The 25,486-nt window shown below is 36.1% G+C and overlaps 2 protein-coding genes across 9 annotated transcripts in view; one reads left to right on the top strand and one right to left on the bottom strand.

Annotated features, from left to right (window-relative positions):
• Positions 1 to 12,140, top strand: part of Wdr37 (WD repeat domain 37) — a 199,162-nt gene extending 187,022 nt beyond the window's left edge. The window contains exon 6 of the transcript XR_010949141.1: positions 12,116 to 12,140. The gene's annotated coding sequence lies outside the window, so the exon portion shown is untranslated. The remainder of the gene's footprint in view (positions 1 to 12,115) is intronic.
• The window catches only part of fru (fruitless), a 171,953-nt gene that overhangs the window by 53,292 nt on the left and 93,175 nt on the right, over positions 1 to 25,486 (bottom strand). For 7 of the 8 annotated variants that reach the window (XM_067763018.1, XM_067763014.1, XM_067763015.1 and 4 more), the window contains 4 exons: positions 9,628 to 9,775; positions 9,351 to 9,551; positions 8,493 to 9,281; positions 6,941 to 7,246 (listed from right to left, as the gene is read on the bottom strand). In XM_067763018.1, coding sequence (XP_067619119.1) covers positions 6,941 to 7,246; positions 8,493 to 9,281; positions 9,351 to 9,551; positions 9,628 to 9,753 — 1,422 coding nt within the window. In that variant the 5' untranslated portion in view covers positions 9,754 to 9,775. Of the gene's footprint in view, positions 1 to 929; positions 2,245 to 6,940; positions 7,247 to 8,492; positions 9,282 to 9,350; positions 9,552 to 9,627; positions 9,776 to 25,486 lie in introns of those variants that run through there. The other variant, XM_067763019.1, reaches the window with a different exon arrangement.

The following is a 25,486-nucleotide window of genomic DNA, read 5'->3' as shown; positions in this document are numbered from 1 at the left end:
GCATGGCATAGTCCAGACAAATGGTAGAAGCAGGGCGACACCAGTTCATTGAGCAGCAACTCGGTTGCGACAAGCAACACTCGATACCGAAACCAGCTTAGTGAAGAAAAAGCCTTGCCCTGAAAGCGACAAGCGTGCTTTGTAAACCAAAAACGGAGATGATAAGCCAACCAGTCCCAATACCGTGACAGCTGCCAGTAAGTGGAAGAGGGTATCTGAAGCTACCAAAAGATAAAAAGTAAAAGTGCGCGGAAGAGGATGAGCGATGTGGCGAGACAGTTCTTGACCATGACCAACGCACGCAGGTGTTTTTCGAAAGGTGGACACCTAATAAAAGTAAGCAACATGTTGCCATGATCAGAGGACGAACCGAGAAAGCCAATACCTACCTTCGATTCAGCGTGATGGTACAATGGGGTTGAGCTGATATAATATTGCAATCTTAAAATGGACAGAGTAAGTTATTCCAAACTTCCAAAGTCGAAACAAAAACATGAGATTAGGCGTAGTAGTATGGGTGCTGATTCAAACGATACGAAGGGCAAAGCTATGGATACCACGTTTAGCGTCGTTACGGATCCATCATTTCAAACATAACTGTTTTTCTTTTTCATGTTTTCAAAAAGCTATTGATCAAATATAAAAAAAAGTGTATTGATAAATTTGTTGGTTACACCAAAATTGCGGCAAAAATGTCAAATGTTAGTTACACCATTATGATTTATATTTATGAGAGTACTTTTTTCATTTGTGACGTAATGGCATAAAGTGATCGATCGAAAATCAGAAATCGGGATTTTGATAAATTTGTTGATTACAACAAAACTGCTATTAGGGCCGGGGCTATAACAGTACTTCTATTACCCCTTTATTGTACGTAATTATGAACTAGAAATTTAACAATTTGATTGTATTAAAATATCTAAAAATTTTGGTATATTTTTCACAAATTTATTTCAGTTATGTATATTGCTTTTTTTATAGTATTCAACAAAGAAAATGCTTCAAATTTATAAACTAATTTGTGCTTACACTTAAAAGTTTATAACTTTATTATGAAAAAACAAAATTTTGAATATATATACTTTAAAAATAATATGGAAAACTATAAATTCAGATTAATACTAAAACAAATATACAGCGCGAGATCTGAAGTGTTGCCATAAATAACGTCTTCAAGTAGTAGTTGAAGGTTAAATATATTTATGCTTCGAAGTTCGAAATAATTTTGTAACTTTCGTCCAAACCGTGGGCAGTAAATCGCTCCCATCTTCCACTTCACATGCTGTCTTCGCCTACATTGATAGTTATCACTTCGGGAGTTTTTTTACGTCTAGTTGTCATTGTCTCACGCAAAATTGTACCAATTTCATTTTCTGACACCGATAAGTTACGTATAACACCACCAGCACCAGCAGCTCCACCACTTCCTGCACTTTGTACTTTATCTACTTCAAGCAATTCGCGCTCATAACATAAGCGATGCGACTTACATTTATTATGATGATTGACAATCTCGAGGCGAAAGTTTGAGTTACCCTCCACAAATGAGGTACGTATATCGGGTATATCATTCGACCATTTGCGGCAAAATTTGCAATACATTGTGTTGGCAACCTCATCGTATTGTAGCCATTCATATTGAAAGAGCCAATTAGAACGAAAACGACCACTTTTACGCGAATTACTACCACCAGCGGTGGACAGCGCACTGGGACCAGCGCTAGGTTGTGCGCTAGCGCCTAAACTTTGTGGGGTGTTACCACTAGCTTGTTTATTGCTATCGTAAATTGCTGGCGTTAATGGACGCTGAAAGTTATCTGTGTTAGAAAGTAAGAATTGCTGTTGTTGTTGCAGTAAGCGTTGTATAGTTGCGGTAGCAGTAGCGGTTGTTTGTGCAAGCTCAAGATCGTTGGCTAAACGTTGTACTGCTGATTGTTGAGAGGTTGTTAGTTGACTCGACGTTTCCGTTGCAAACCAACCACTTTTGTTCTGAGGTTTTTGTGCGTGTTGTTGCTGTTTTTCGCGATGTTGTTGTATGTTCTTTAATTGCGCTTGCACTGCTTGTTGAAAGAGCATATTTTGTTGTTGCTGCTGTTCGCGTTCACCTTGCTGCTTTAAAAACTCAAACTGTTGGCAGGCGTGTTGAAGTTGCGTTACAGTTACAGACATAGGCGCTGGCGTCGGTGTAGAAATATGAAGCTGACGCTGAGGTGATTTGCCGCGCTGCTTATAACGTTTATCCTGTTGCACATATGCAGTAGGCGTGGTGAACGTTGTGGTTTTGTTTCAAAATGTTTTAAAATTAAAAATAAAAGGAAATAAACGCAACAAATTAAAAAAAAAAAATTAAAGCAACAAAAACAACTTAAGAAAAGTGGTACAAACATTTCAAAAATATGTGTAAGGAGGAAGGATTTGGTGTTTGCATACGTGTGTGTGTATAAAAAGGAGGGGGCTTGGTATAGATTAATGTCACATAGTATGAACAGGAAAGTAAGGGGTCGGGAGATTGCTGCGTTTAGATAGTTAACTACAAAAAGACAGTTAGCAAGAGTTTATGATAGAAGCATAGTTGTTCAGATTTTTTCTTTTTCACGGCCGATGCATATACAAGTATGTATGAAATGTACATCTGTATGCATGTATCATTTAAAAGGGTTAGTGTTTAATATTAGCTGTGTTTTTTTTACATGTATATACATATGCACTTAAACTTTATATGTACTGCTAAGTGCATAACTTTATCTACACTTGTGAAATTGTTGAGCTGTTCAGCATGCTTTATACTCAATTGCAATTGAAATGTGTCTCTCCATTTCATCTCTACATAATTCTCCACTTCTATGACCGAAAAGTGTATGAGCCCAATATTCATCGCAACCAATTCAGCTATAGAGGTGCGTGTCTTCGCTATGTTTTGTAGCAGGTAATATACCACTGCCGTGAGTCTTCAATAATTGCCGCTAGAAGCGTCTCCGAAACATAATCCAAGTGTTGATAAGCGTTTTTTTACCCGCAAATGTAGATGTAGATATATACATGTAAAAAAACACAGCTATTATATAATTAAGTAGTTAAATAAAGCAACAACCTAAATCCTTCAACCTTGATTTTTTTGTTCGGGTAGTTTTAACATTTTCTTAAGTTGCATGTTGCTACGCACTCAGTATAGATTTTTCATAAAATTTAGAGCATTTTCTTTGTGTCAAGTTCTTTTATTTTTAGTGAATACCATTACAAATGATATTCTTTATTTACCAATTTCTTGATTCATAATTAACAAAAAAAAAAAAAAAAACAAATTTCAATTTTAGGGGTTTCTTAATTATATATATAACTGTATATAGTATTTAATATGATTGGAACCATCGTACCGGTCCAAAGAAAAAACCTTAACAATCAATCTTATTAACACATATATATATATATATATGTATGTATGAACCTATGCATGTGTAAACTAACAAGGATCCTTAGTTACAAACTGATACAAATACAATAAACTGCACAATGTACGATTTAATGTTGACAAGAAACTTGAAATATTTATAAACATGTTGATATGCACGCCAAATGTAACTAACACAAATATCTTGAGATATTTTTTTTTAGTGGCTGAAGTAGTTTTGATGAAATTTCATGAGTGTGTTCAAGAGATTTGAGAATGCTACACTGAAAGAAATGGTGCTAGTAAAATCAACAAATCGGTTCTGTTGTTCTTGACTTAACGGAGATTCGGTGAAATTGATCGAATTATGGTTAGATCGACCGAGTTCTTTGTCAAACGAACAAATAAATAAGTTTAGTAATTTCAACAGAAGAGAAATTGTCGCTCTTAAGCCAACAAAATTCTGTAAAACTGACAGATTCCTGGTCAATCTAACAGATATTTCTGTTAACACGACTGATCTTACAGGTCATTTCAACGGCGATCAACTGTCAATACGTGAACAAGTTTCAAAGATAATTTTTCGCTCACCGCGCTCTCTACTTTGTACTTATGATGATGGTGCCACTTGTTAAAAAAAAACACCAAAATAAGAAAACCATCAAATCGAAAAAACACACAAAATGGGAAAACAACAAAAAACTAGTTTTTCAGTTATCAATACAAAACGAAAAAACCCTTTTTTGAATTTATTGTGCAAAAATTATGAGATCCGGGACACCTATCTATCGGGTACAATTTTGCAACTTCTCGTCTAAGCGAAATGCAAAATTGCGCCCTCTTGTTGCAAAGAACGAACAGGATTTTGCCAAAGTTAGTAACATTTTGTTCAAGTTTTTACGAATTTTCACTCACGCGAACGAATTTAATAAGATAATAATAAACATCCTTTTTTAATTTTGATGTTTCCGACAACATAAAAGTTTAAGTTGTTTTGGAATCGTTTCAACTTAAAGTGTTACGAAAATTAAACTTGCCGAATTACATGTAAAGTTACTCCAGTGGTGAATTACCTTCTGGCGATTTGATTCTTTACTTTTCTATAACTTACAAGTTCTCTATTTAAAATGTTATGGCAAACATTTATAGAAGTTTTGTTAGACACAATGAAGTGTGGCAACTACATGCGAGAGAAGAAATTGGGAATGAGTAGAGTTGCAACTGAAAGAATTGAGAATCAGTTTTGTGACTACTATTTTCATTTCTATTTGCAAAGCGAAGCTCAAAACTATAAATTAAATAAATTATAAAATATAAAATTTGGTGAAAGTGCGTTTAATAAAACAAAATAATAAAGTGTATAATGTTTAATGTGTGCCAGCATATTTGATGTAACCCAATTGACGTTCGGTTGGTAAGTGCCACCTTGGTGATGGTAGCGTGCTCCGCCTGCCACACCGTATGCCCTGGGTTCGCACCCCGGGCAAAGGAACATCAAAATTTTAGAAATAAGGTTTTTCAATTAGAAGAAAATTTTTTTTTTGGATAAAAATTAACAGAAATTTCGGTTGAATTGACCCGTATTTCGGTTGATTTTACCAGTATTTTTCTTTCAGTGTATAGAAACACAATTTGCTCTGTTTTATGTTGCGGTTAGCTCGAAAAGGGTATCTTATATATAAAAGAGATGCAAAATTTGTTGTTATAACTCAGAGCGGAAATAATTATACTTGCGTTCCTGGAGAGATGGAGGGGATGAAAACTAGAGAGAGTGTGAGGGAGAGGAAAGGAAGTAGCAGTCAGATATGGATATAAAAATGAAGAGATTGCGAGCGGAGATAGGAAGGAGAGGAAACAAGAAAAGGTAAGAGGATGAAGAAAAATAGAGGGCGGTTAAAGGAACAGAAAGAAAGTGGGAGTAAATTGAAACAAATCGAAAAAAACGGGGAGGATATACAAGGATCAAACATGGAGAGGAAGGAGGGGCAATAAGATAAAAATATAAGTACTTGGTGCGATTTACCTCGGAGGAGGTTTAAGCCGAGCTTCTCTTTCAGCTCGCATCGTGCTCCTTTTTCATTTTTCCTTCAAATTGGCGGGAAGGGCTTTAAATGATCAATGCCAACTTCGAAAGGCAGCTGCAAAGCAGATAAACTTCACTCAGAAGCTTTTCAAGGTAAAAATACACTCGTAGTTCTTGCCAAAAGCGCTACCACCACACCAAGGCGGTGGCAGGAAGATACATATTGTTTTTTGAAGAAGGCAATCGTGTGATGGTTGGGTAGATATATCGCAAGGAGGCATATTATCGGATAGAAGAAATTGTCAATGTACCTGCCTTAGTTTCCTACACTTTCGGAGTGGTTTATAAAAACAAATATATATACATCGGTCGCTCATATGAAGCAGGCATTCAATATTTCGTAAAAGGATTCCATATATGAAGAAATTTAGGTGATAGGGGCAGAGGGGTGGTATTGGGAGTGGTAGCGGCAGTGGGACTGGGTGAGGAAGCGGGAATGGGACCGGGAGTGTTTGTGAGAGTAGGAGTGGGATATAGATTTGGGAGTAGAATGGAACAAGGGATGACAAGAATAAAAATAGAAATGGAAGATACAAATAGAAGAGAATGCGAAAAATATTGAAGAGGGGAACCGTAAATGCTGAAGGAAAGTCACTACTTCACATATCACCGACTCCCTCTTATGGGCAGTGACCTAACAGTTATACGAGCGCATTAGAACAGGAGCCTACCGGTGTATCTGAAAGGTATACTTCCTCGTAAAGCACACGGATTGACAACGATGTTATCCTGGCACTACTCTGCACTCAAGCACCTACCAAGTAGCATGAAGTGCGCCGCGGAGAAGATCGTCAATCTTAGGTATAGAGATAAAGAAAAAGCCCCGATAGTATGACAATTGGTTGTGTGTGCGGTCGATGCCCTGTTTTCGGTGTACCTGGCGTTGAAAGCTGTATAACACCTTAAAAAGTTGAGGCATAACTTATCGTTAAGGTGATATCAATCTTTAAACTGTAGACATTGTTTACATATGTACTATTGCAGGTTTTCCGAATAAATATTGAACCAAATTCAGGGGGTTGCTCACAGGTGAATGTCCTATAATCGCATCCAAAGTAGGACAGGTCTTACAGAGCAAATACGACACGAAGTTCTGCTCGTTGAAAGTCGTAGGAAATTGTGAAAGTTCGCCAAATATCGCTATCGTCAGCTCAGGGGTTATAAAAGTGTCTTTGTGCAGAAGATTGCTCAATAATTGCGAGGGACCCGGTGCCTTTTATTTATGAGCTGTACTCCGACTTAAACCATCTCTCTCTTGTCTCTCCAGTAAAAACTTGAAATATCAACATGTTTATAAAAATTTCACTATATAACACAAATGGGCACGATTAATTAACATAAACAAATATTTAGTGCATAGTATCCTACCGATCCCTCAATTACTAAGTAGGCACACAGGATATACTTGTGTTTATATTTATTTTTAATTATCCTCAAATAATTTTTTACTATATTGCATAACTTACCGGCAAGTATTCAGTTGACAAAGGTACATGTGTCTCACGTTGCTGTTGTTGCATTTGTTGTTGCTGCTGTTGTTGTGCTTCAATTAATTCTTGTTTAATACTAAGCGCTTGACTGAGACCAATACTACTGGGAATTGCACTAATACTAGCGCCACCAACACCACCAAGACCGCTACCGCTTAATTGACTGGCCGAGAGTGGAGATTCACGTCGATCACCAACACCAGCGCCAAGCGCATCCTCCGATTCGGACGTACTACCAGTTTTTGGCACGGGACTCGATTTGAAATTGCTGCGTGAGGATGCCTAAAATTTGAGATTCACTTTAGTGTTCCGCTCTCTCGGATATAAGTTGTTTATGTCTCTTATATAGTATCTGTCCTAAAGTGAATACTAAAATGTTCCTATATAATATTACTAAAAATCCTTCTTCGCTTGGGCGTTGTTTAGTTTAATACAAAAACAATTCCACAGTTAGCTGAGCCATGTCATAATATTTCCCTCTGTCGATTTATATTCATCTGCCTCTTCCATTTCCTTTTAGCCTTACTACTGCTCTTATTCTTACTGTCTCTCTTTTTGTTAATCTCCTTTACAATTGGCCTAGATCACTGCCTCTTTCTCTTCCACTCCCGAAATTCTTTCCTCTTATTGTATTTTATTGAATCCCTTTAGCCCCTTCAATCTTACACTTATTTTCAGCTTCTTTAGCCTTTTTCTTTTCTTTCCTATTTTTTACCTTACTTTTGGCTTTCCCTCCCACTCCCTCCTGCTTTCCGGCTAAGTCAGATCAATCGGGAACCAATCTCTTTAAGGATTAAGCGCACGAATTTCTGCAGGGTACTTCGGCTGATGACTACATCTGTGTGTGTGATACTACATCTGTGATATTTCTTCGCCTTGTACATAAATGTTGCTTGCCTTAATGTGTACATAAGTGTCGTTGCTTGCTGTTTTGTTGTTGTGATCATTTGTTAACAGCTTAGTGATGCTAATATTCGTCACAATATGTTTTACTCTTCAATGCTTTCCTCCTCCTATTACGCTCGCTCTCCGCCTTTCTCACGTTCCCTTTCGCTTTCGGCAATGTGTTCATTCATCCCCCATTTTTCTTTTTCCCAAGTTATTTCTATATTTTCCTCCTTTTCATTCTACTTCCTTCCCTTCCTCTTTTTTTTTGCTTTCTATTTTGCCATTCCCCCTCTCTTTTCACTATCCCACTCTATATTTCCCAAACCGTTCACCTCACAGTTCTTAGTTCCCTTTTTTGCCATTCCTTCTACCTTTTCCTCTCCCGTTTGCACTCTTGTTTTCCCTCAACATCTTCTCCATCTTCTCCTCCTGTCCCGCTATCTCATATCTAGCATTTCTTCATTTCTCTCTTCCTCATCATCTTTCTCATACATATTGAGGACTCTATAAGAAGTATTGGATATAAAAAAACTGAAATTCAATTTTTAGGGTCCCATTTCGTTTTAACTTTCTTAGCTCTACTTCTTTCTTTCCAACAGCAATTATGCTCACAAATAGAAAAATTGTGATATCATCTTACCTGAGAATCCTGAGTGTAGTGCCTGTCCTGTACATTTGCATTATGTGTCGAGGTCAACGAATTATCACAGTTGGATGAGTTCTTACGTCTTCGCTTATTACTACCAGAATGATCCACCGGTGTGGTGGACATCTCTCTATCACGATCTCTGTTATCCTTGTTAGTATAGTCTAGCTGCATAAGTTCATCACGACTATCGGCGCGATCGCGTTCAATGCTGCTGCTACCACCACCACTGCTGCTACCTCCATTGCCTGCACCACCACCACAGCCTCCACTGCGTTCACTATTCGCATCACAATTACGACTGTTCAGCAAACCGCCGCTATTACCATTGCCACCACCACTGGCACTACCGCAGCCTGTTGTATTCGTGGCATTACCAAGCGCTTCAGCACTAGCGCTACGCGTTGCTGCGGCTGCAACTGCAGCAGCCACTGCGGCTGCTGTAATTGGTGAACGTTCACCTAATCCCAAAGCTGCTGCGGCGGATTGTAAACTGGCACTCACGCTGCCCACACTAGCTGTGACAGCTGCGGCGGCGGCGGTGGCATTACGTTCACTTATGCTGCTGCTGCTACGATGTGAATGTATTTCGTCCCGTATATCACGTTCGGTGGTACGACTACGTAACTGTTGATCACGTTCGCGTTCACATTCACTAGAGCTGCCGCCAACAAGACCACCACTGCCACTTGTATAGGGTGTGCGACCGGTGGGTGAGGATATTGGCGAATCGCGGTGTTCTGCACGATAATTGAGGTTGTTGTTGTCTGTAAGACCTCGCACCTGTCGTATAATCAAATATTAGAATTAAATATTATTGAAGAGCTGAGAAATTCTTATGTACTTAAATACCTGTAGACTCTCGGCTGTTTTGAGAAACGTCGGCAGTGAACTCTGTCCGACATTGACTTCGCCCTTGTACATAAAGTCGAGCAGGGAGCGCATTTCTGAGTATCTGACATCTTTTAAATAGATGATAGGATGTGGATGGCGATTTTGCAGGAAAATTGTTTCGAAATATGGGCTGCATGCTGACAAAATGGTTTGATGCGCCTGTGCGGAAATAGCGAAATGGTATGAGAAAAAATATTTCTACTATATTTAAGAAGCAAGATGAATTTTTATTTACCTTCAATGTTTCACCGTCACATGCCAGCGTCACATCGCAAAGTGCCTCCCGATGCAATAACGAGGTTAACACACCAGTTAAGTTTGTCGGGTGATTGTTCCAGCGTAGACAGAATTGCTGGTCCATAGCTCCTTGGTCAGTATTGTATCTGTGTAAGTGTGAGAAGAAAACATTTTTTGTTAGGTAAAGCAACTTTGCAAAAATAATTTTTTTAGTGAAATTAGATTTTCATGAAGATTTGTATATTTTTCCTAAAGAAAAGTTTGCATTAATTTTTGTGAGTTTGCAAATTTTGCATAGAAAAAGTGTGAAATTTGAATTTTTTGCGACTATATTCGATTGAAACAGTTTCTATTATTTTGCATATGAGTTTAACAGCTTTTATTGTAAATTTTCCATGTAAAGAAATATAAGATATAAATTACTTTTGCAATTATTTCAAATTAAAACAGATGTTAAATTTGTTTCACTTTCATGTGGATTTGAAAGGCCTTAATGTAAATTCTGCATGTGAAAACTGTGCAATTTCAAATTAAAAAGTATTCAAAACTTGCATTTTTTATGTGAACTTAACCGATGCAATAATTACATGATTTGGCGCTTTGGACATTTGAAATTTATAATTTTTTTGCTATTATTTCAAATGCGAAATTTGCATAAGTTTGTGTGTGAAATTAACATAAGTTAATATCAATTTATCTGCAAAGGAAAAACAGGCTAAGAAATTCTCAAAAAGTGGGCAGAGTCCCTTAGGGCTAGTTGTCAGGTTTTATTTTGTGTTTAGATCGTCACGATCATCTCAAGATCCCCTCGTGACTTTTTGGGTATCACTTTGCATTGCCAGTTTTGCCATGCCCAGTGCGTAATACCGCAAAGTGCTCAGTATATGTACATAAGTTCGAAAGAGTTTGCCTGCGATCAATATAGCTAAGCCGGTTCTTTTGCTGTACAAGCTACTAGGGTTTCGGTAACTCATAGTATCTATAGCATAGGAGACAGCATGCTTCTTAGCGTTGCCCCTGCAAGTCTTATACTTTGAAATATGGACTGCTATTCCCCAAAATTGCGGAAGAGTGTTTGCCATAACAGGATCCTGCTAAAACAAAAATACCTTTCAAGAAAAGCATCTTAAACTTTTTCCGATTTGGTCCATTTTTGAAAATCTTTTACGTCGAGTCTTTTGCAGAAAAACCTTTGAAGATTAAAACTGTTTTCTTTAAACAAAAAAAATGTTGTTTGGATGCATTCTCTATTAGTCCACCTGTCTTTCTAAACCGGAAACAAATGCGTCCCTGAGCTTACTGCATAAGTAACAAAAACTAAGTAATTAGCAAAGAATACTTGAAACAGAAACTGAATAATGAAATTCAAAATAAGCCATGAATGCAAAAAAGTTATATCAAACAGTAATTTTTCTATATATATATATATATTTGAATTATCCATTAAGTATTTGATATAGCAAAAAAAAAAAAGAAGATAATAACGAAAGCAGACATAAAAATATAGAAAAACGAGAGTGACACTATCTCTATTAAATTTATTTACCTACTACTACAAACAAATATAATACGTGCAGTCAAGCATAACACGTTCACACAAATGCGATAACTTACAATTGAGTATGAGGTAATAGTCTGGCCAGCCAACAATAATAACAACAACAAAAATATTATATTAAAATAATAAATAAATAAAAGATTCTGATTAGCGATTCACTCACATACCGGGCGAAAAAACAAAGACAGAAAAAAAAAACATTCAATTAAGCGAGCACAACAAAAAAAAAAGATGAAAACAATAAATACCATTGGCTATTAATTCAATATATGTAATCACTTCATTCGCCGGCGATTTCGACGTCAACCACAATATAATGATCGATCAATCGGTCAAACGAAATCGAAAGTCATTTGGAAGCTTTATGAGCAACAACAAAGTTAACGTAAAGCAACAGATGGCAATTAAATGATTAGTGAGAACTACATACATATATGGAAAAAAATTAAAAATTATTTCATAGCAAATTAAATGAATTTAAGAAAGTAAAGAAATCTAAGTTTGTTAAGAATATGCTTAGTCGGAAATTTTTGGTAACAAAGTGGAAGGATGTCTTTTGTGTGGTATGAATTAATTAATTAATTAATTTCGAGCAAAGGCGGGTTTATGAAGCATGAAGATTCAATGTCATCATCCTGCATGCAGCTGCAGCAGGATAAGATGTTCAGTATAGGTATTAAGACGTAACGCATGAAATCGTGAGTTTCGGCAGATCGCATCGAGTAGAGTGCATCCTAATCACGACACTTGGAAAACGCTTCAGTGATCTGCCAGATTGTGCTTGCTGCTTACATCAAAAACCTAAGAGAAAACCACTTTACCAACCGTTTAGAGCAGTTAAATATTCAAATTTAAATATTTCGATCAAATGTGTGCCAAATGCCCTTCGCGGGCAAAAGTTCTCAGAAGTAACATTTTTTTTTTTTAGGTCCTCATGGACCGGCCAGTTCAACCTAACATTTTTTTTACCACGGTCTCTATCCCTACCTCTTAGTCCACCCTGTGAGATGGGATAATATCTCACAGTCTCTTTTCTCTCTCTTCCTCTTGTTCTCCCTTTTTTCCTTCCATATTTATCCTAATACCTCACCTTTTTTTGAAGTCATCTTGCGAACCGGCGGACGGGCTGACCTTTGTACAGACGGAAAAACGGATGGACTCGACGTAATGTGTTTCTTTTTTCCCTCACTATTTGAGTACAAGAAAATATGAATAAAGCCCTAAAATTATAAGTTGTTACAATCTATCTTGAACTGAACAAACGCCGAGCTTAAGAATCAAATTATCACAGCCTCTAGTAAGGCTATAGAAAACTTAGAAAAAAAATTAAGATTATAAATTCAAAAAAAGTGTTAAAATGACTATATTTAATTACAGCATAAGTGCAACGTTTTGGCGCAGAATAAAATTCAATTTCGCCAAGTACGTTGTAAGCTACACGCTGACAGCGATCAAACAAGCGTTGTTCCACTACCAAAGAGCAGAGAGGAAATAATAATTAAATTGAGCGAGCAAGGCAATTCGCGTCAACGTCTAATTTTGCGGCGCTGTTCTAAGCAAGCACAAGCAGCTACGCTAGCAGTGGCGTCAGCGCTAGTTTCACGCGGTGTGCTGCGAGGTTGGACGGCCCTATAACTGTGAGTTTGCGAAAAAGTTCTTTGACGTTTTGTTTATTTTGCATATTTCTCCTTCATTCTTGAAGGCAGCAGATGACTGCCGTTTACTGAGTAAACTTTACTCACATATATAATAAATTTTTGTTTTATATTTTGAGCTCACACCTACATAGATTGCTGCGACATGCGAAGAGAAATAGAATGAATACTGCCATATTAATAAAAATTAAACAAGGTATTGATTTTACAAAAAATATTATTATATATTTTAACTACTGTGGCACTGAAAGTGCCCCTAAGTCCACATTTTGTGTGTCTCGCCAGACGCCAAGATTGCTGATATCTTTAAATTCTTTAAAAGGGTTGCACACAGAACCCTTCTTGTGCTATGATGTGGAACTCCATTACTTATCTGCTTATACAACATCTTCAAGACCTAACTGTCAATCTCGTTCTTCGTATTCACATTAGGAAGCGCTTAAATAAAAACATATTTTTAGAGAGCCAGTGCAATCAGCTAGAGCTCCTAATGACATCAAGACTATTTGGAACCCGTTTTTCAGGAAACCTCCAGGATTTCGTGTGCTTAACAGTCCCTAAGGTAATTGCGCCTTTATAGCTGCGTAATGTCGGATACCCATGAGTGCCTATACCCAAGTGACGAAGCCGACTGCTATGTGTTTAACACCCCTGGATTTATTCATGTGGCTCTGGATATTGACCAACCCTTGGTACCCTTACGTTGTGCTTTGATGACGTAAAAATTAAGATTTTTTTCTATGGTTACTAAACTAAACAACTTCATTGTTAGTTATTTTCTTGTTTCTTTTGTTAATCTTCCCGAAACATAACAAATATTTCTAGAATGCTATTAGCATAGCTAAGTGTTGCTTTCATGCACATACAAGCGCGGTGACAGTAAATGGGAACCAAAGCCACTGTGGGTCAGGTGTAAAACGATGGTGGCGCTAAACGAAAGCAATGAGCCCAAAAAGTATGAATTCTTCTCAAGCGCTTTCATCATACTGTAGTTCCGTACGTCAGCCGAGGTCGCAAAACTGCCTTTACAACAGTACAAGCCATCTTGCGTACTCACCGCTTACCTAACATCGTTATAGAAGCATAGAAAGCAATAAAGGCTTTCCGTACCCGTTTCCCGGTGTACACTCCCAGCTTAGCTTGGAATCGATGATTAGTCCCAGATAGTTGGTTCTAGGTAATAGGGTTAGCTGCAACCCTTACAAACTTTGTGGTTCAAAAGCAAGTGGCTTGGATTCCTTCGCGAAACCTTCTAAATCCGTCCTACTGGCTAAGGCCAAATTCTTGCGTCGATCAACGTAAATTTGCCAATCTTCTTTCCATGATTCCACATATTTCAGTGACAAATTTGAATTGAAATGACAACTGTTTGTGAAACGTTTGGAATATCAAAATGAGACCAAGTTTGAAATGAGAACCTTGTCAATGTATTCCGTTTGATATCAACACGCTTCCAGAAATATTTAAGGTTTTTCGGGGTCACATGTCAACAAGATAGCAGAGACATTTAGCGCGTCTTAATTAACTGTTTCATAGCTTTTGGGTAAGCTATTTAAAAACAAAGGGATATTAAATAAGGCATTTAGACATTTTTAAAACCTTGAAGTCCCTCGCACGTAATTTGTTTTTCTATTATTTTTGGTATATTCTTTTGCACAAATTGGCAACACCAAAGAGAATAAACGTAGAGAGCGAACTGTGAGCTAAGCATTTGTAGAACTCAATCACGCGAAGACAATTAATATTGTTGTTATTCCTTTATTTTTATAAATAGTATTATTACACTTTTCATTGTTGTTGCTGTTCACTTTATGTTTTTTTTTAGTATTTTTTTATTTTGCTCAGTATATGTACGTATTTGCGTGTTGATGGATTTGAGCAAGTGAGTAGGTTACATATACGACTAAATAGCACATACTTAAAGCATATCGTTAGACTAGCTTGTATGTATGTGTTACTTTTTGCATATATGTATGTATATAAATATTTATATATGCATGCTATTGTATTTATGTAAATTTTTATGAGTACATATGCATAGATATATATATGGGGTATTCCATCCCATTTCGACCAATTTTGAACCCGACCCCTTTAGAATTGGCTGAAAGTTTTTCTTCTTTTTATAGCTTACGAAAGACGTTTTTCAGAAGTTTTTCAAATTTTTTCATCCAACTCAAAAAAAGTTATGAATTTTTAAAAAAACACCGTTTTTGTTTTCAAAATGCGATAACTTTTTCAAAAATTGACCGTTTGGGATTTTTTTTTTTTTTTTCAAAATTTGTTTTTAAATGTACTTTTCGGAAAAAATTCAAAAACATTTTTTAAGTTTTTTTTGATATTTTTCAGTTTTTCGAGATTTTTCGAATTTCGCCTTTTTTTTTCATAAAAAACTTCAATCAATTCTGCAATCATCCCCACTAATCCCGGAGTGGGCCAAAAAACTTTAAAATTTTTTTTTGTATTTTTTCCGAAAAGTACATTTAAAAACATATTAAAACAAGTAAGGAAGGCTAAGTTCGGGTGTAACCGAACATTACATACTCAGTTGAGAGCTGTGGAGACAAAGTAAGGGAAAATCACCATGTTGTAAAAAGAACCTAGGGTAACCTTGGAATGTGTTTGTATGACATGTGCATCAAATGGAAGGTATTAAAGAGTATTTTAAGAGGAAGTGGGCCATAGTTCTATAGATGGACGCCATTTAGGGATATCGCCATAAAGGTGGACCAGGCCTGACTCTAGAATTTGTTTGTACGATATGGGTATCAAACGAAAGGTATTAATGAGTATTTTAAAATGGAGTGGGTCTAAGTTCTATAGATGGACGCCTTTTCGAGATATCGCCATAAAGATGGACCAGGGGTGACTCTAGAATTTGTTTGTACGATATGAGTATCAAATGAAAGGTGTTAATGGGTATTTTAAGAAGGCGTGGGCCTTAGTTCTATATGCGGACGCCTTTTCGAGATATCGCCATAAAGGTGGACCAGGGGTGACTCTAGAATTTATTTTGTACTATATGGGTATCAAACGAAAGGTGTTAATGAGTATTTTAAAAGGGAGTGGGCCTTAGTTCTATAGGTGGACGCCTTTTCGGAATATCGTTATAAAAGTGGACCAGGGTTGACTCTAGAATGCGTTTGTACAATATGGGTATCAAACGAAAGGTGTTAATAAGTGTTTTAAAAAGGAATGGGCCTTAGTTCTATGGGTGGACGCCTTTTCGGGATATCGCCATAAACGTGGACCAGGGGTGATTCTAGAATGCGTTTGTACAATATGAGTATCAAATGAAAGGTGTTAATGAGTATTTTAAAAGGGCGTGGGCCTTAGTTCTATAGGTGGACGCCTTTTCAAGATATCGCCATAAAGGTGGACCAGGGGTGACTCTAGAATTTGTTTGTACGATATGGGTATCAAATGAAAGGTGTTAACGAGTATTTTAAAAGGGCGTGGGCCTTAGTTCTATAGGTGGACGCCTTTTCAAGATATCGCGATAAAGGTGGACCAGGGGTGAATCTAGAATTTGTTTGTACGATATGGGTATCAAATGAAAGGTGTTAATGAGTATTTTAAAAAGGAGTGGGCCTTAGTTCTATATGTGGACGCCTTTTCGAGATATCGCCACAAACGTGGACCAGGGCTGACTCTAGAATGTGTTTGTACGATATGGGTATCAAATTAAAGGTATTAATGAGGGTTTTAAAAGGGAGTGGTGGTAGTTGTATATGTGAAGCCGTTTTCGAGATATCGACCAAAATGTGGACCAGGGTGATCCAGAACATCATCTGTCGAGTACCGCTAATTTATTTTGTATATGTAATACCACGAACAGTATTCCTTCCAAGATTCCAAGGGCTTTTGATTTCGCCCTGCAAAACTTTTTCATTTTCTTCTACTTAATATGGTAGGTGTCACACCCATTTTACCAAGTTTTTTTTGTAAAGATATATTTTGCGTCAATAGACCAATACAATTACCATGTTTCATCCCTTTTTTCGTATTTGGTATATAATTATGGCATTTTTTTCATTTTTCGTAATTTTCGATATCGAAAAAGTGGGCGTGGTCATAGTCTGATTTCGGCCATTTTTTACACCAATACAAAGTGAGTTCAGATAAGTACGTGAACTGAGTTTAGTAAAGATATATCGATTTTTGCTCAAGTTATCGTGTTAACGGCCGAGCGGAAGGACAGATGGTCGACTGTGTATAAAAACTGGGCGTGGCTTGAACCGATTTCGCCCTTTTTCACAGAAAACAGTTATCGTCTTAGAATCTAAGCCTCTACCAAATTTCACAAGGATTGGTAAATTTTTGTTCGACTTATGGCATTAAAAGTATCCTAGACAAATTAAATGAAAAAGGGCGGAGCCACGCCCATTTTGAAATTTTCTTTTATTTTTGTATTTTGTTGCAACATATCATTACTGGAGTTGAATGTTGACATAATTTACTTATATACTGTAAAGATATTAACTTTTCTTTTAAAATTTGAATTAAAAAGAAAATTGTTTTAAAAAGTGGGCGTGGTCGTTCTCCGATTTTGCTAGTTTTTATTAAGCAGACATATAGTAATAAGAGTAACGTTCCTGCCAAATTTCATCATAATATCTTCAACGAGTGCCAAATTACAGCTTGCAAAACTTTTAAATTACCTTCTTTTAAAAGTGGGCGGTGCCACGCCCATTGTCCAAAATTTTACTAGTTTTCTATTCTACGTCATAAGTTCAACTCACCTACCAAGTTTCATCGCTTAATCCGTATTTGGTAATGAATTATCGCACTTTTTCGATTTTTCGAAATTTTCGATATCGAAAAAGTGGGCGTGGTTATTGTCCGATATCGTTCATTTTAAATAGCGATCTGAGATGAGAGCCCAGGAATCTACATACCAAATTTCATAAAGATACCTCAAAATTTACTCAAGTTATCGTGTTAAGGGACAGACGGAAGGACGGACGGACGGACGGACATGGCTCAATCAAATTTTTTTTCGATAATGATGATTTTGATATATGGAAGTCTATATCTATCTCGATTCCTTTATACCTGTACAACCAACCGTTCTCCAATCAAAGTTAATATACTCTGTGAGCTCTGCTCAACTGAGTATAAAAAAAAATGATCCCAAACGGTAAATTTTTGAAAAAGTTATAGCATTTTGAAAACAAAAACGGTGTTTTTTTAAAAATTCATAACTTTTTTTGAGTTGAAAAAATGAAAAAATTTGAAAAACTTCTGAAAAACGTCTTTCGTAAGCTAGAAAAAGAAGAAAAACTTTCAGCCAATTCTAAAGGGGTCGGGTTCAAAATTGGTCGAAATGGGATGGAATACACCATATGTAATATAGATTTGCACGCATTGCCGGTATGCGACCGGCCGGATGGGTGGTTTGGCCTCGTTTAGGGCGCATAAACAAAGGCTGGCAAATATTCTATAATACGTTTGTATGTATGTATTTATGTACATATGTTATAGCAAATCCAGTGATGCTTCAGTATTATACCAATTATTTTGTTTTTTTAAAAAGGTTGTCTGATTTTGATTTGAATTTATAGTTTCGTTTATATTGAACCGATTGTTCCATCTGAATCTGTTATTAGGAATATAAAAAACCATTTTCAACTGGTTTAAACTTTTTTGAGCAATTTTCCGTCATAACTTGTTAATTAGTAGTCGGTAACAAACTAATTGGGTCGTTGTGCCATCGCCAGTACACTTTTTTGTTATGTCGGGTTTGTGTTCGCTTTCTTCCCTTATTCTGTTCTTATAGAAATTAGGGATTCTATCAGTCATAAAATATATAGAAAAGATTTTACCAAGTCTATTTTATGCTTGGGTGGAATTTAGTCATGTTTGATTTTGTTTACGCGAAATTTGATTTGGTGGCGACTAGGATGCGTCTATCTTAGGAATGGACGGAGTTTGACGTATTTGGAGATTCTGTGCCTTCGTATGTCAGCACCGCGGTTCAAGGAAAGAGCGTTAGTGGGAGAGTAACGCTGTAGTCCTTGGACGCTGTAGAAATGCCGAACGGTGGAATGGCTAAAACTAAAACCAAATTGTCTAACCAAAATCACCAGAAGATCAGTGAGCAGTTAATTGGGCTACAAAATGACCGGAATTGCCAGTTCCCGTTGAACATTCTGTGGGTGGTGGATGATGAGCAGTTAGTACCCTGCAGAACTATCTCATTAAGAGACGGTACTAGTTCTAATTTTGTCCCCTCGCAGTTCTTTTAACTGACCCGTTTAACACTGTGATTTCCTACGAAATGTCCTCCTTTGCAGTCCTTTTTAACGCTCGCGTAACTGGTTCCGTTGTATGTGGTTCTAAAATAGTTTCTACCTTTGAGGTGAATATTAAATACGTTCGAAACTGGCGCTTTGCGTGACTGCCATACATTTTCTCTGCATGGTAGTGAGTAAAGGAATATGAATGGATAAAAGGTGCTTAAGTTACCAGTAGATATAGAACGGCAATTTTAGTCAGTTTTTGGCTTCGTATGTAGTATTTAAAATAGTTCGTAAGCGGAGGCATTAACAGGAATATGTGTCGTGAGGAGAGGGTTTGTGCCGATAAGGTAATATGATCTCCTCACTCAAGATTTTGAGGTATCTGATTAAACCGGCCAGTTGATTGCGAATGAAATGCATGAAATATGTATTTGCTCTGTTCCTGCTGATCGCTTTTACAGTGGGTCCGTGTTTGGTAGCAACTTTAGCCGTGAGTTCTTTTGTTGAAACAGTCTAGCGACTTCGAATCGAATTCCTTGAATTGCTATTAAAAGCAGAATAACAGTCTTGTCTTCTTAATCCAAAAAGTTTTGCTATAACATACTTTAATAGGAAAAATTAGTAATTTGCAACCTATATGCCAAAGTGTACTTATATTTCAAGCGGTAAATCCATTTTAATGCTATTTAAGCAGACGGACGGGATCAGTTTATCGTGCTAATGATACCTCGTCGGAAAGTCATCACAACAAAACATACTAAATACCTTTTTATTGATGTAATCAAATTGTTTTTCTCATGATTGCAAGCATTCCTGAAGAAGGCGCGTTTGCTTGGAAACGCGTAAGAGGGTAAAGAAAAAATTGAAACTTTTGTCTTTCAGTTATCGACGGAAAAGCCTTAAAACCAGCAAACAACAAATGGACATCGGAAACAGGGTAAATGCGAGAATGACAATGGAAGGTCTTCGGTTGTTATGTGTGATGTTGTGAACTAGACTCTCTGAAGAAGATGCGGAAGCATCGAAATGAGAAAAGAAAAAATTTTTTACAACAAATTAACAAATTGGTCCAATTATATGCCATAATAGGTTGTTTAAACTAAACGGCAAATATGGCTTCTCGGAGCTTTAAAGGATTGCTGACTCACGGCTCTTTACTATGGTGCCATATGAGTCAGGTTCTGTCCCATACTCTGATTAGGTTGTCCTGAACATCGACAAGAGTGCATAAATTAGACCGATTTTAGTATTAGAAAAAATAAGTAGCTTATGATATGTTGACTGATTGTAATACCACCCCACCTGACTGCCGTTTCAAATATGTCCTAACTCAGAAATGTTTGGAAAACGCCTGATTTCATAAGTCGTTTTAAGAATGCTCTACCTCAAAATTTATTTAAATAACGCTCTATTTCAAAATTTGTTTTAAAAACGTACTATCCGAGCAAATGTTCAATACATTTTGAGGTTCTGCAAGGCGGTTATGAAAAATTCTGTATAAGGGCGGCTTTCAACCGAGTTCTGAAGTAGGTCGTCTTTTTAAATTTTCTGAGGTGCTTTTCAAAACGGCAGCCAAGATAGCAAGATAGGGCGATATTCCACTTGAGCTGACGATATGAGAGATTAAGAACAACAATTGCTTTTATTAAGAAATGTCTCTTACTTCACAATTAAAAAATTAGAAACAAATATCACTTGTGTCAACGAAAGATTAGCATTTTTTTCTAGAATTTACAAAAAGGCTACGTGTATAATATTTAGTTGCCAGGAGAAATGGTTTTTTGTTGTTTCATGATGGCAATAAGCAAAATAATTGAGTAACAAAAATAAAGCACCACTTCCGCACCTAACTAAACAATTATGAATCGAATTTTATACCTATCTGGCAATTTTAAAATCAAGGTTATATCAGTAAAAAAAATACATTGTAAACAAACCTAACACGTGTAGCGTGTATACAGCTCTCTAATTAACATGTGTCACTTAATTCTATTTGGCAGCAATAATATGTATGTATAATTAATTTTGTAAACAATAAAAAAACATGAAGTTTAGTAATTTTCCTTCATTGGCAGCGTGCAATGAACTTAGCGCAAATAGTGCGTAGTATGTATGTATGTTGTATGTATTTATGTAGTCATGTACATAGTCGAATACATAAAAAATTATTGTATCGGTATATTCATGTGTATAGCACAAAAATAAAAATATGTACATATGTACATATGTATGTAGGTACTTCAAATTTACCAATTGTATAAATAGATTTCAAAGTTTTTACTTTGTAGTTAATGTTAAGGGGTTTATTGTCCCGTTCATAAGCAAATATTAAGAGCAAATAATGGAAACTAACTAATTAGTTATTGATATAAATATGTACATACTATATAATGTTCTGAAACAGCGCGACAAACGGAAATGGAAAGATCAAATGAAAATTTCCTACTATTTGACGATATAAATCATACAGCTGCGAAAATCCAAAAAGTAGAGCCTAATTTTATCAAATTTCGTCAACTAAATTCTTATTGTTTTATTTTCGTTTGTTTCAGAAATTGCTTCCAAGAATTTTCTAACTTCAACTATGCAAAACAATTTCATAAACTTTTTCACCACGGTGGGTTTTAAAAAAATTTTAATTTTTCTGCCGACCACCCGCGAAATTTTCCTGTGGACTTATTCTAGGAAGTGCCTAGAATCAAAAAAAGTCAACCGCGAAATCGCATATTCGGCGCCTTTTTAGGGTCATTTGAACTTTTTAATTTTTGCAATTAAAGCTTTCTACGCGTTATTGATAGGGAAATCTTTTTTAACGCGATAATAATCATGTGTCTTTGCAAAAAATAATGCAAACATTTATTTTATGTAACGTTTCATACAATGCAAACAGTTATTTTAAACAAAATTTACAAAATAATGCATATTTTTGTTTGAAACCACAAAAGTTCGTTAATCAGCTTCTCCAATATATTTGAATCACAAATGGCAACTATTGTAATCCCAAACTGCTCTCAATAAACGACTAGAGTATTATGGATGATATATTTTAACACTTTACTTAACTCACGTCTTTTTAAAATCTGCATGCACAGATTCAAAAACTTGCTCGCTCCAAAAAGCGAGTCCTTTTCCATGTTTTGAACAAAAGTAAGGCACGTGTTCAATTACAGCATGAACTTTAGGTGTAATACTAATTTTCAAGTCCTCATAATTTGTTTTAAATTTATTAATATGCACTTTAAATTGCGGGTCTAGATTATGCGAAAAGCAAGAGGTAACTACCAGACAAAAATATTGAAAACACTGAACACATTTCATACATTTACCGCCATGTTTTTCTGAAATTCTTCTCAAAATATCTAAATTTTTAAGCAATTTTTTGCAGGAATTGCCGTTAAAAGAAGACTGTCCGAAGTAAACTTCACGATCTACATGGCATTCTTTAACCCATTCATTGCTTTCTATTTCAAATTCTTTCAACATGCTTTCATAAAGTTTATTTATAACGCCAAGTAAGAGATGAAGTTCCGGAGGTGGAATCAACTCTATTATTTCAATGTCTTCATCAAAATAAAAGAGTGGTTTGGTTTGTTTACACAATTTTTAAAAAACTGAGCGTGTTCTTTTTTACCTCCGTTTTCTTCCCAAGCTCTAACAATCGCCAAGTGTTCTAAGTGTCCCGCTCGTATTTAAAGGGCTAATTAATGGTGACTTATAACCATAAAACAATAACCAGATAAAACAGCTGATCCAACCTACCTTATGAAAATCAATGTTATCGATTAATGGTGCCATACCATAACGCTAACGCCATAACCATATCATAGCCAACCAATTGGTTTTTTTTTTTTCGCCATATCCATAACTTAAAAATATTTGAGTTGGTGAATTTATTAGCTTTTTGTATATTTTATTTGTTTTGGCTACGTTTTGCCTAAGAGGTAAATTTTTTGTGGAATATGTTTGTAATTATTTGCGTTTTCTTCATTTTTATGAAATTTTCACGATTTTTAGGTTAAGGCACCATTAATCGATCACATTGGAGATGGATATGGATATGTATGGTTATGGAACTTTAATTTGGCCTTAAAACGTCACTAGATACTGTACACCAAGTGCAAGGATATTTACTGGTATGACTCATAATGCCTATTAAAATATTCGCTAATTTCAAGTCTGTTGCGATTTTACACTTAAATTTATCAAGCTTTAATAAGTCCATAATAATGAAACAACCAATGATAAATAGTTTTTTGACACTAGAACTTAATGCGCATCTACACCATTTCGATAAGACTGTCGGGATCTTTTTTTCACTTGCCTCGTCCAACTCCTTATCGTCGATCAAAGAAATGCATATTTTTAAAAAATTTCCATCACCGTCAATGCCTACTTTGAAATACGTAGATATTAGCAACATATCTCTCTTTTTCTACAAATTGGCATAATTAATTAATTGGGTTAAGTACAGTGTTAAAATGGGTTGGTAACGAAATCCTGTTTTGGCAAAATCCTGCTTTTTAAAATCCTGTTTTTTTAAAATCCTGCTTCTCAGAATCCCGAATTAGAAAATTCTGTATTTAAATGTAATATAAAAAATGTTAAAGTGGACATGTCATTACTTGAAAAGTGACACTAGGCACCTCCTAGAATAAGCCCACAGAAAAAAATCCCGGGTGGTCGGCAGAAAAATTAAAATTTTTTAAACCCCACCGTGTCACAAATACGAAAATTTTACGAAAATTTCAAACTTTTCATTTTAATGTACCTATGTTAATAATGTTTTTTATTTTTTTTTTTTTATGTTAATAATGTTGTGCAAAAATTATATTAGCACCTGAAATAAATAATTATTAATGTGAATATTAATATCCCCAAAGAAGAAGACGTAAGGTAACGTCGAAACGCGTCGGGAATAACAAATATACCCTGTTTTAATTTATGGCCACAAATGCTCATTTTAGCAAACCAAATATTTATAAATTGGCCCAAACAACATAATAAAGGTTCAAACTTTTTATTTGAAATTTCCTGATTTTTTTTTTGAGTGTAAAGTTCTGTAGCCCAATCAAGTTTAACAGAATACAAGTAAGGGGGATCCAGAAAACTGCGCCAACTGTCGCGGAATCAGCTTTCTGAATATCGCATATAAAGCCCTGTCAAGCGTATTGTGCGAATGATTGAAACCCATCGTGAATCGGCTGATTGGATCTTATCAGTGTGGCTTCAGATCTGGTAAATCTATCATTGAGCAGATTTTGACAATGCGCCAAATCTTGCAAAAAACCCGCAAAAAAAGAATTGACACACATCACCTCTTCGTCGATTTTAAAGCTGCCTTCCACAGCACAGAATTTGGTTTGACTGCAAAATTTATACGGCTGTGCAAAATGACGTTGATTAACACCATCAGCTCAGTCAGAATTGAAAAGGACCACTCTAAGCCGTTCGAAACTAAACGAGGTATCAGAAAATTATACTAGCTGCAGAACTTGACCGCTCTGAAATAATATTCTTTAAAAGCGTGCAGCTACTGGCGTATGCTGACGACATTTATATCATCGGCCTGAATACTCGCGCCGTAACATACTGGTCGGTCTTATATGGAGTTGGTGGCCAAAAATACTTCCAGTAGAGATATCAACGTGAAGCGGCTTTACAAATATGTGAGAATTAGTTTTTCATAAAATTGGTGCGGGTGATACATTCATACCGACCTACAACCACCCACTTTCACCGCATGCATATACATGCGCGATAGTTCGCATTGGTAAGATGTGTCTATCGCAAATACAATGTTTAATAGGACTAAATATAGAAATTAAGGTTATTAAAAGATCTTGCATACATAATAATAACAAAGCAACAAACACACACAAAGGTTTACATTTGCATATCGTCGACTGGATAAAATAATGTCGTATGTTACATATGAGCACATATAACATACGACAATAATTTATCAGGGTGACGCTATTAGAAAACTGTCGCAAAACATAGTGGCAGAAAGTGGCAGCTGATATTAACACTTTATAATCTTAAAACTTGGACTAATAATAAGATATCAGTCCCACCGTGAGGATCGGTGAGTAACCCAACTAAACATTTAGCTCTAATTGAAAAATTTGTGCAAATAAACACTAATAAAAACAAGTAAGGAAGGCTAAGTTCGGGTGTAACCGAAGATAACATACTCAGTTGAGAGCTATGGAGACAAAATAAGGAAAATCAATCTGGGGTAACCCTGGAATGTGGTTGTATAACATGTGTATCAAATGAAAGGTATTAAAGAGTATTTTAAGAGAGAGTAGGCCATAGTTCTATGGATGAACGCCATTTAGGGATATCGCCATAAAGGTAGACCAGGGCTGACTCTAGAATTTGTTTGTACGATATGGGTAT

The sequence above is a fragment of the Eurosta solidaginis genome, chromosome 1 (assembly GCF_040869045.1).
Source record: "Eurosta solidaginis isolate ZX-2024a chromosome 1, ASM4086904v1, whole genome shotgun sequence".
In the NCBI taxonomy this organism is placed as follows: domain Eukaryota; kingdom Metazoa; phylum Arthropoda; class Insecta; order Diptera; family Tephritidae; genus Eurosta; species Eurosta solidaginis.
This window is presented reverse-complemented; position numbering and strand designations above follow the sequence as displayed.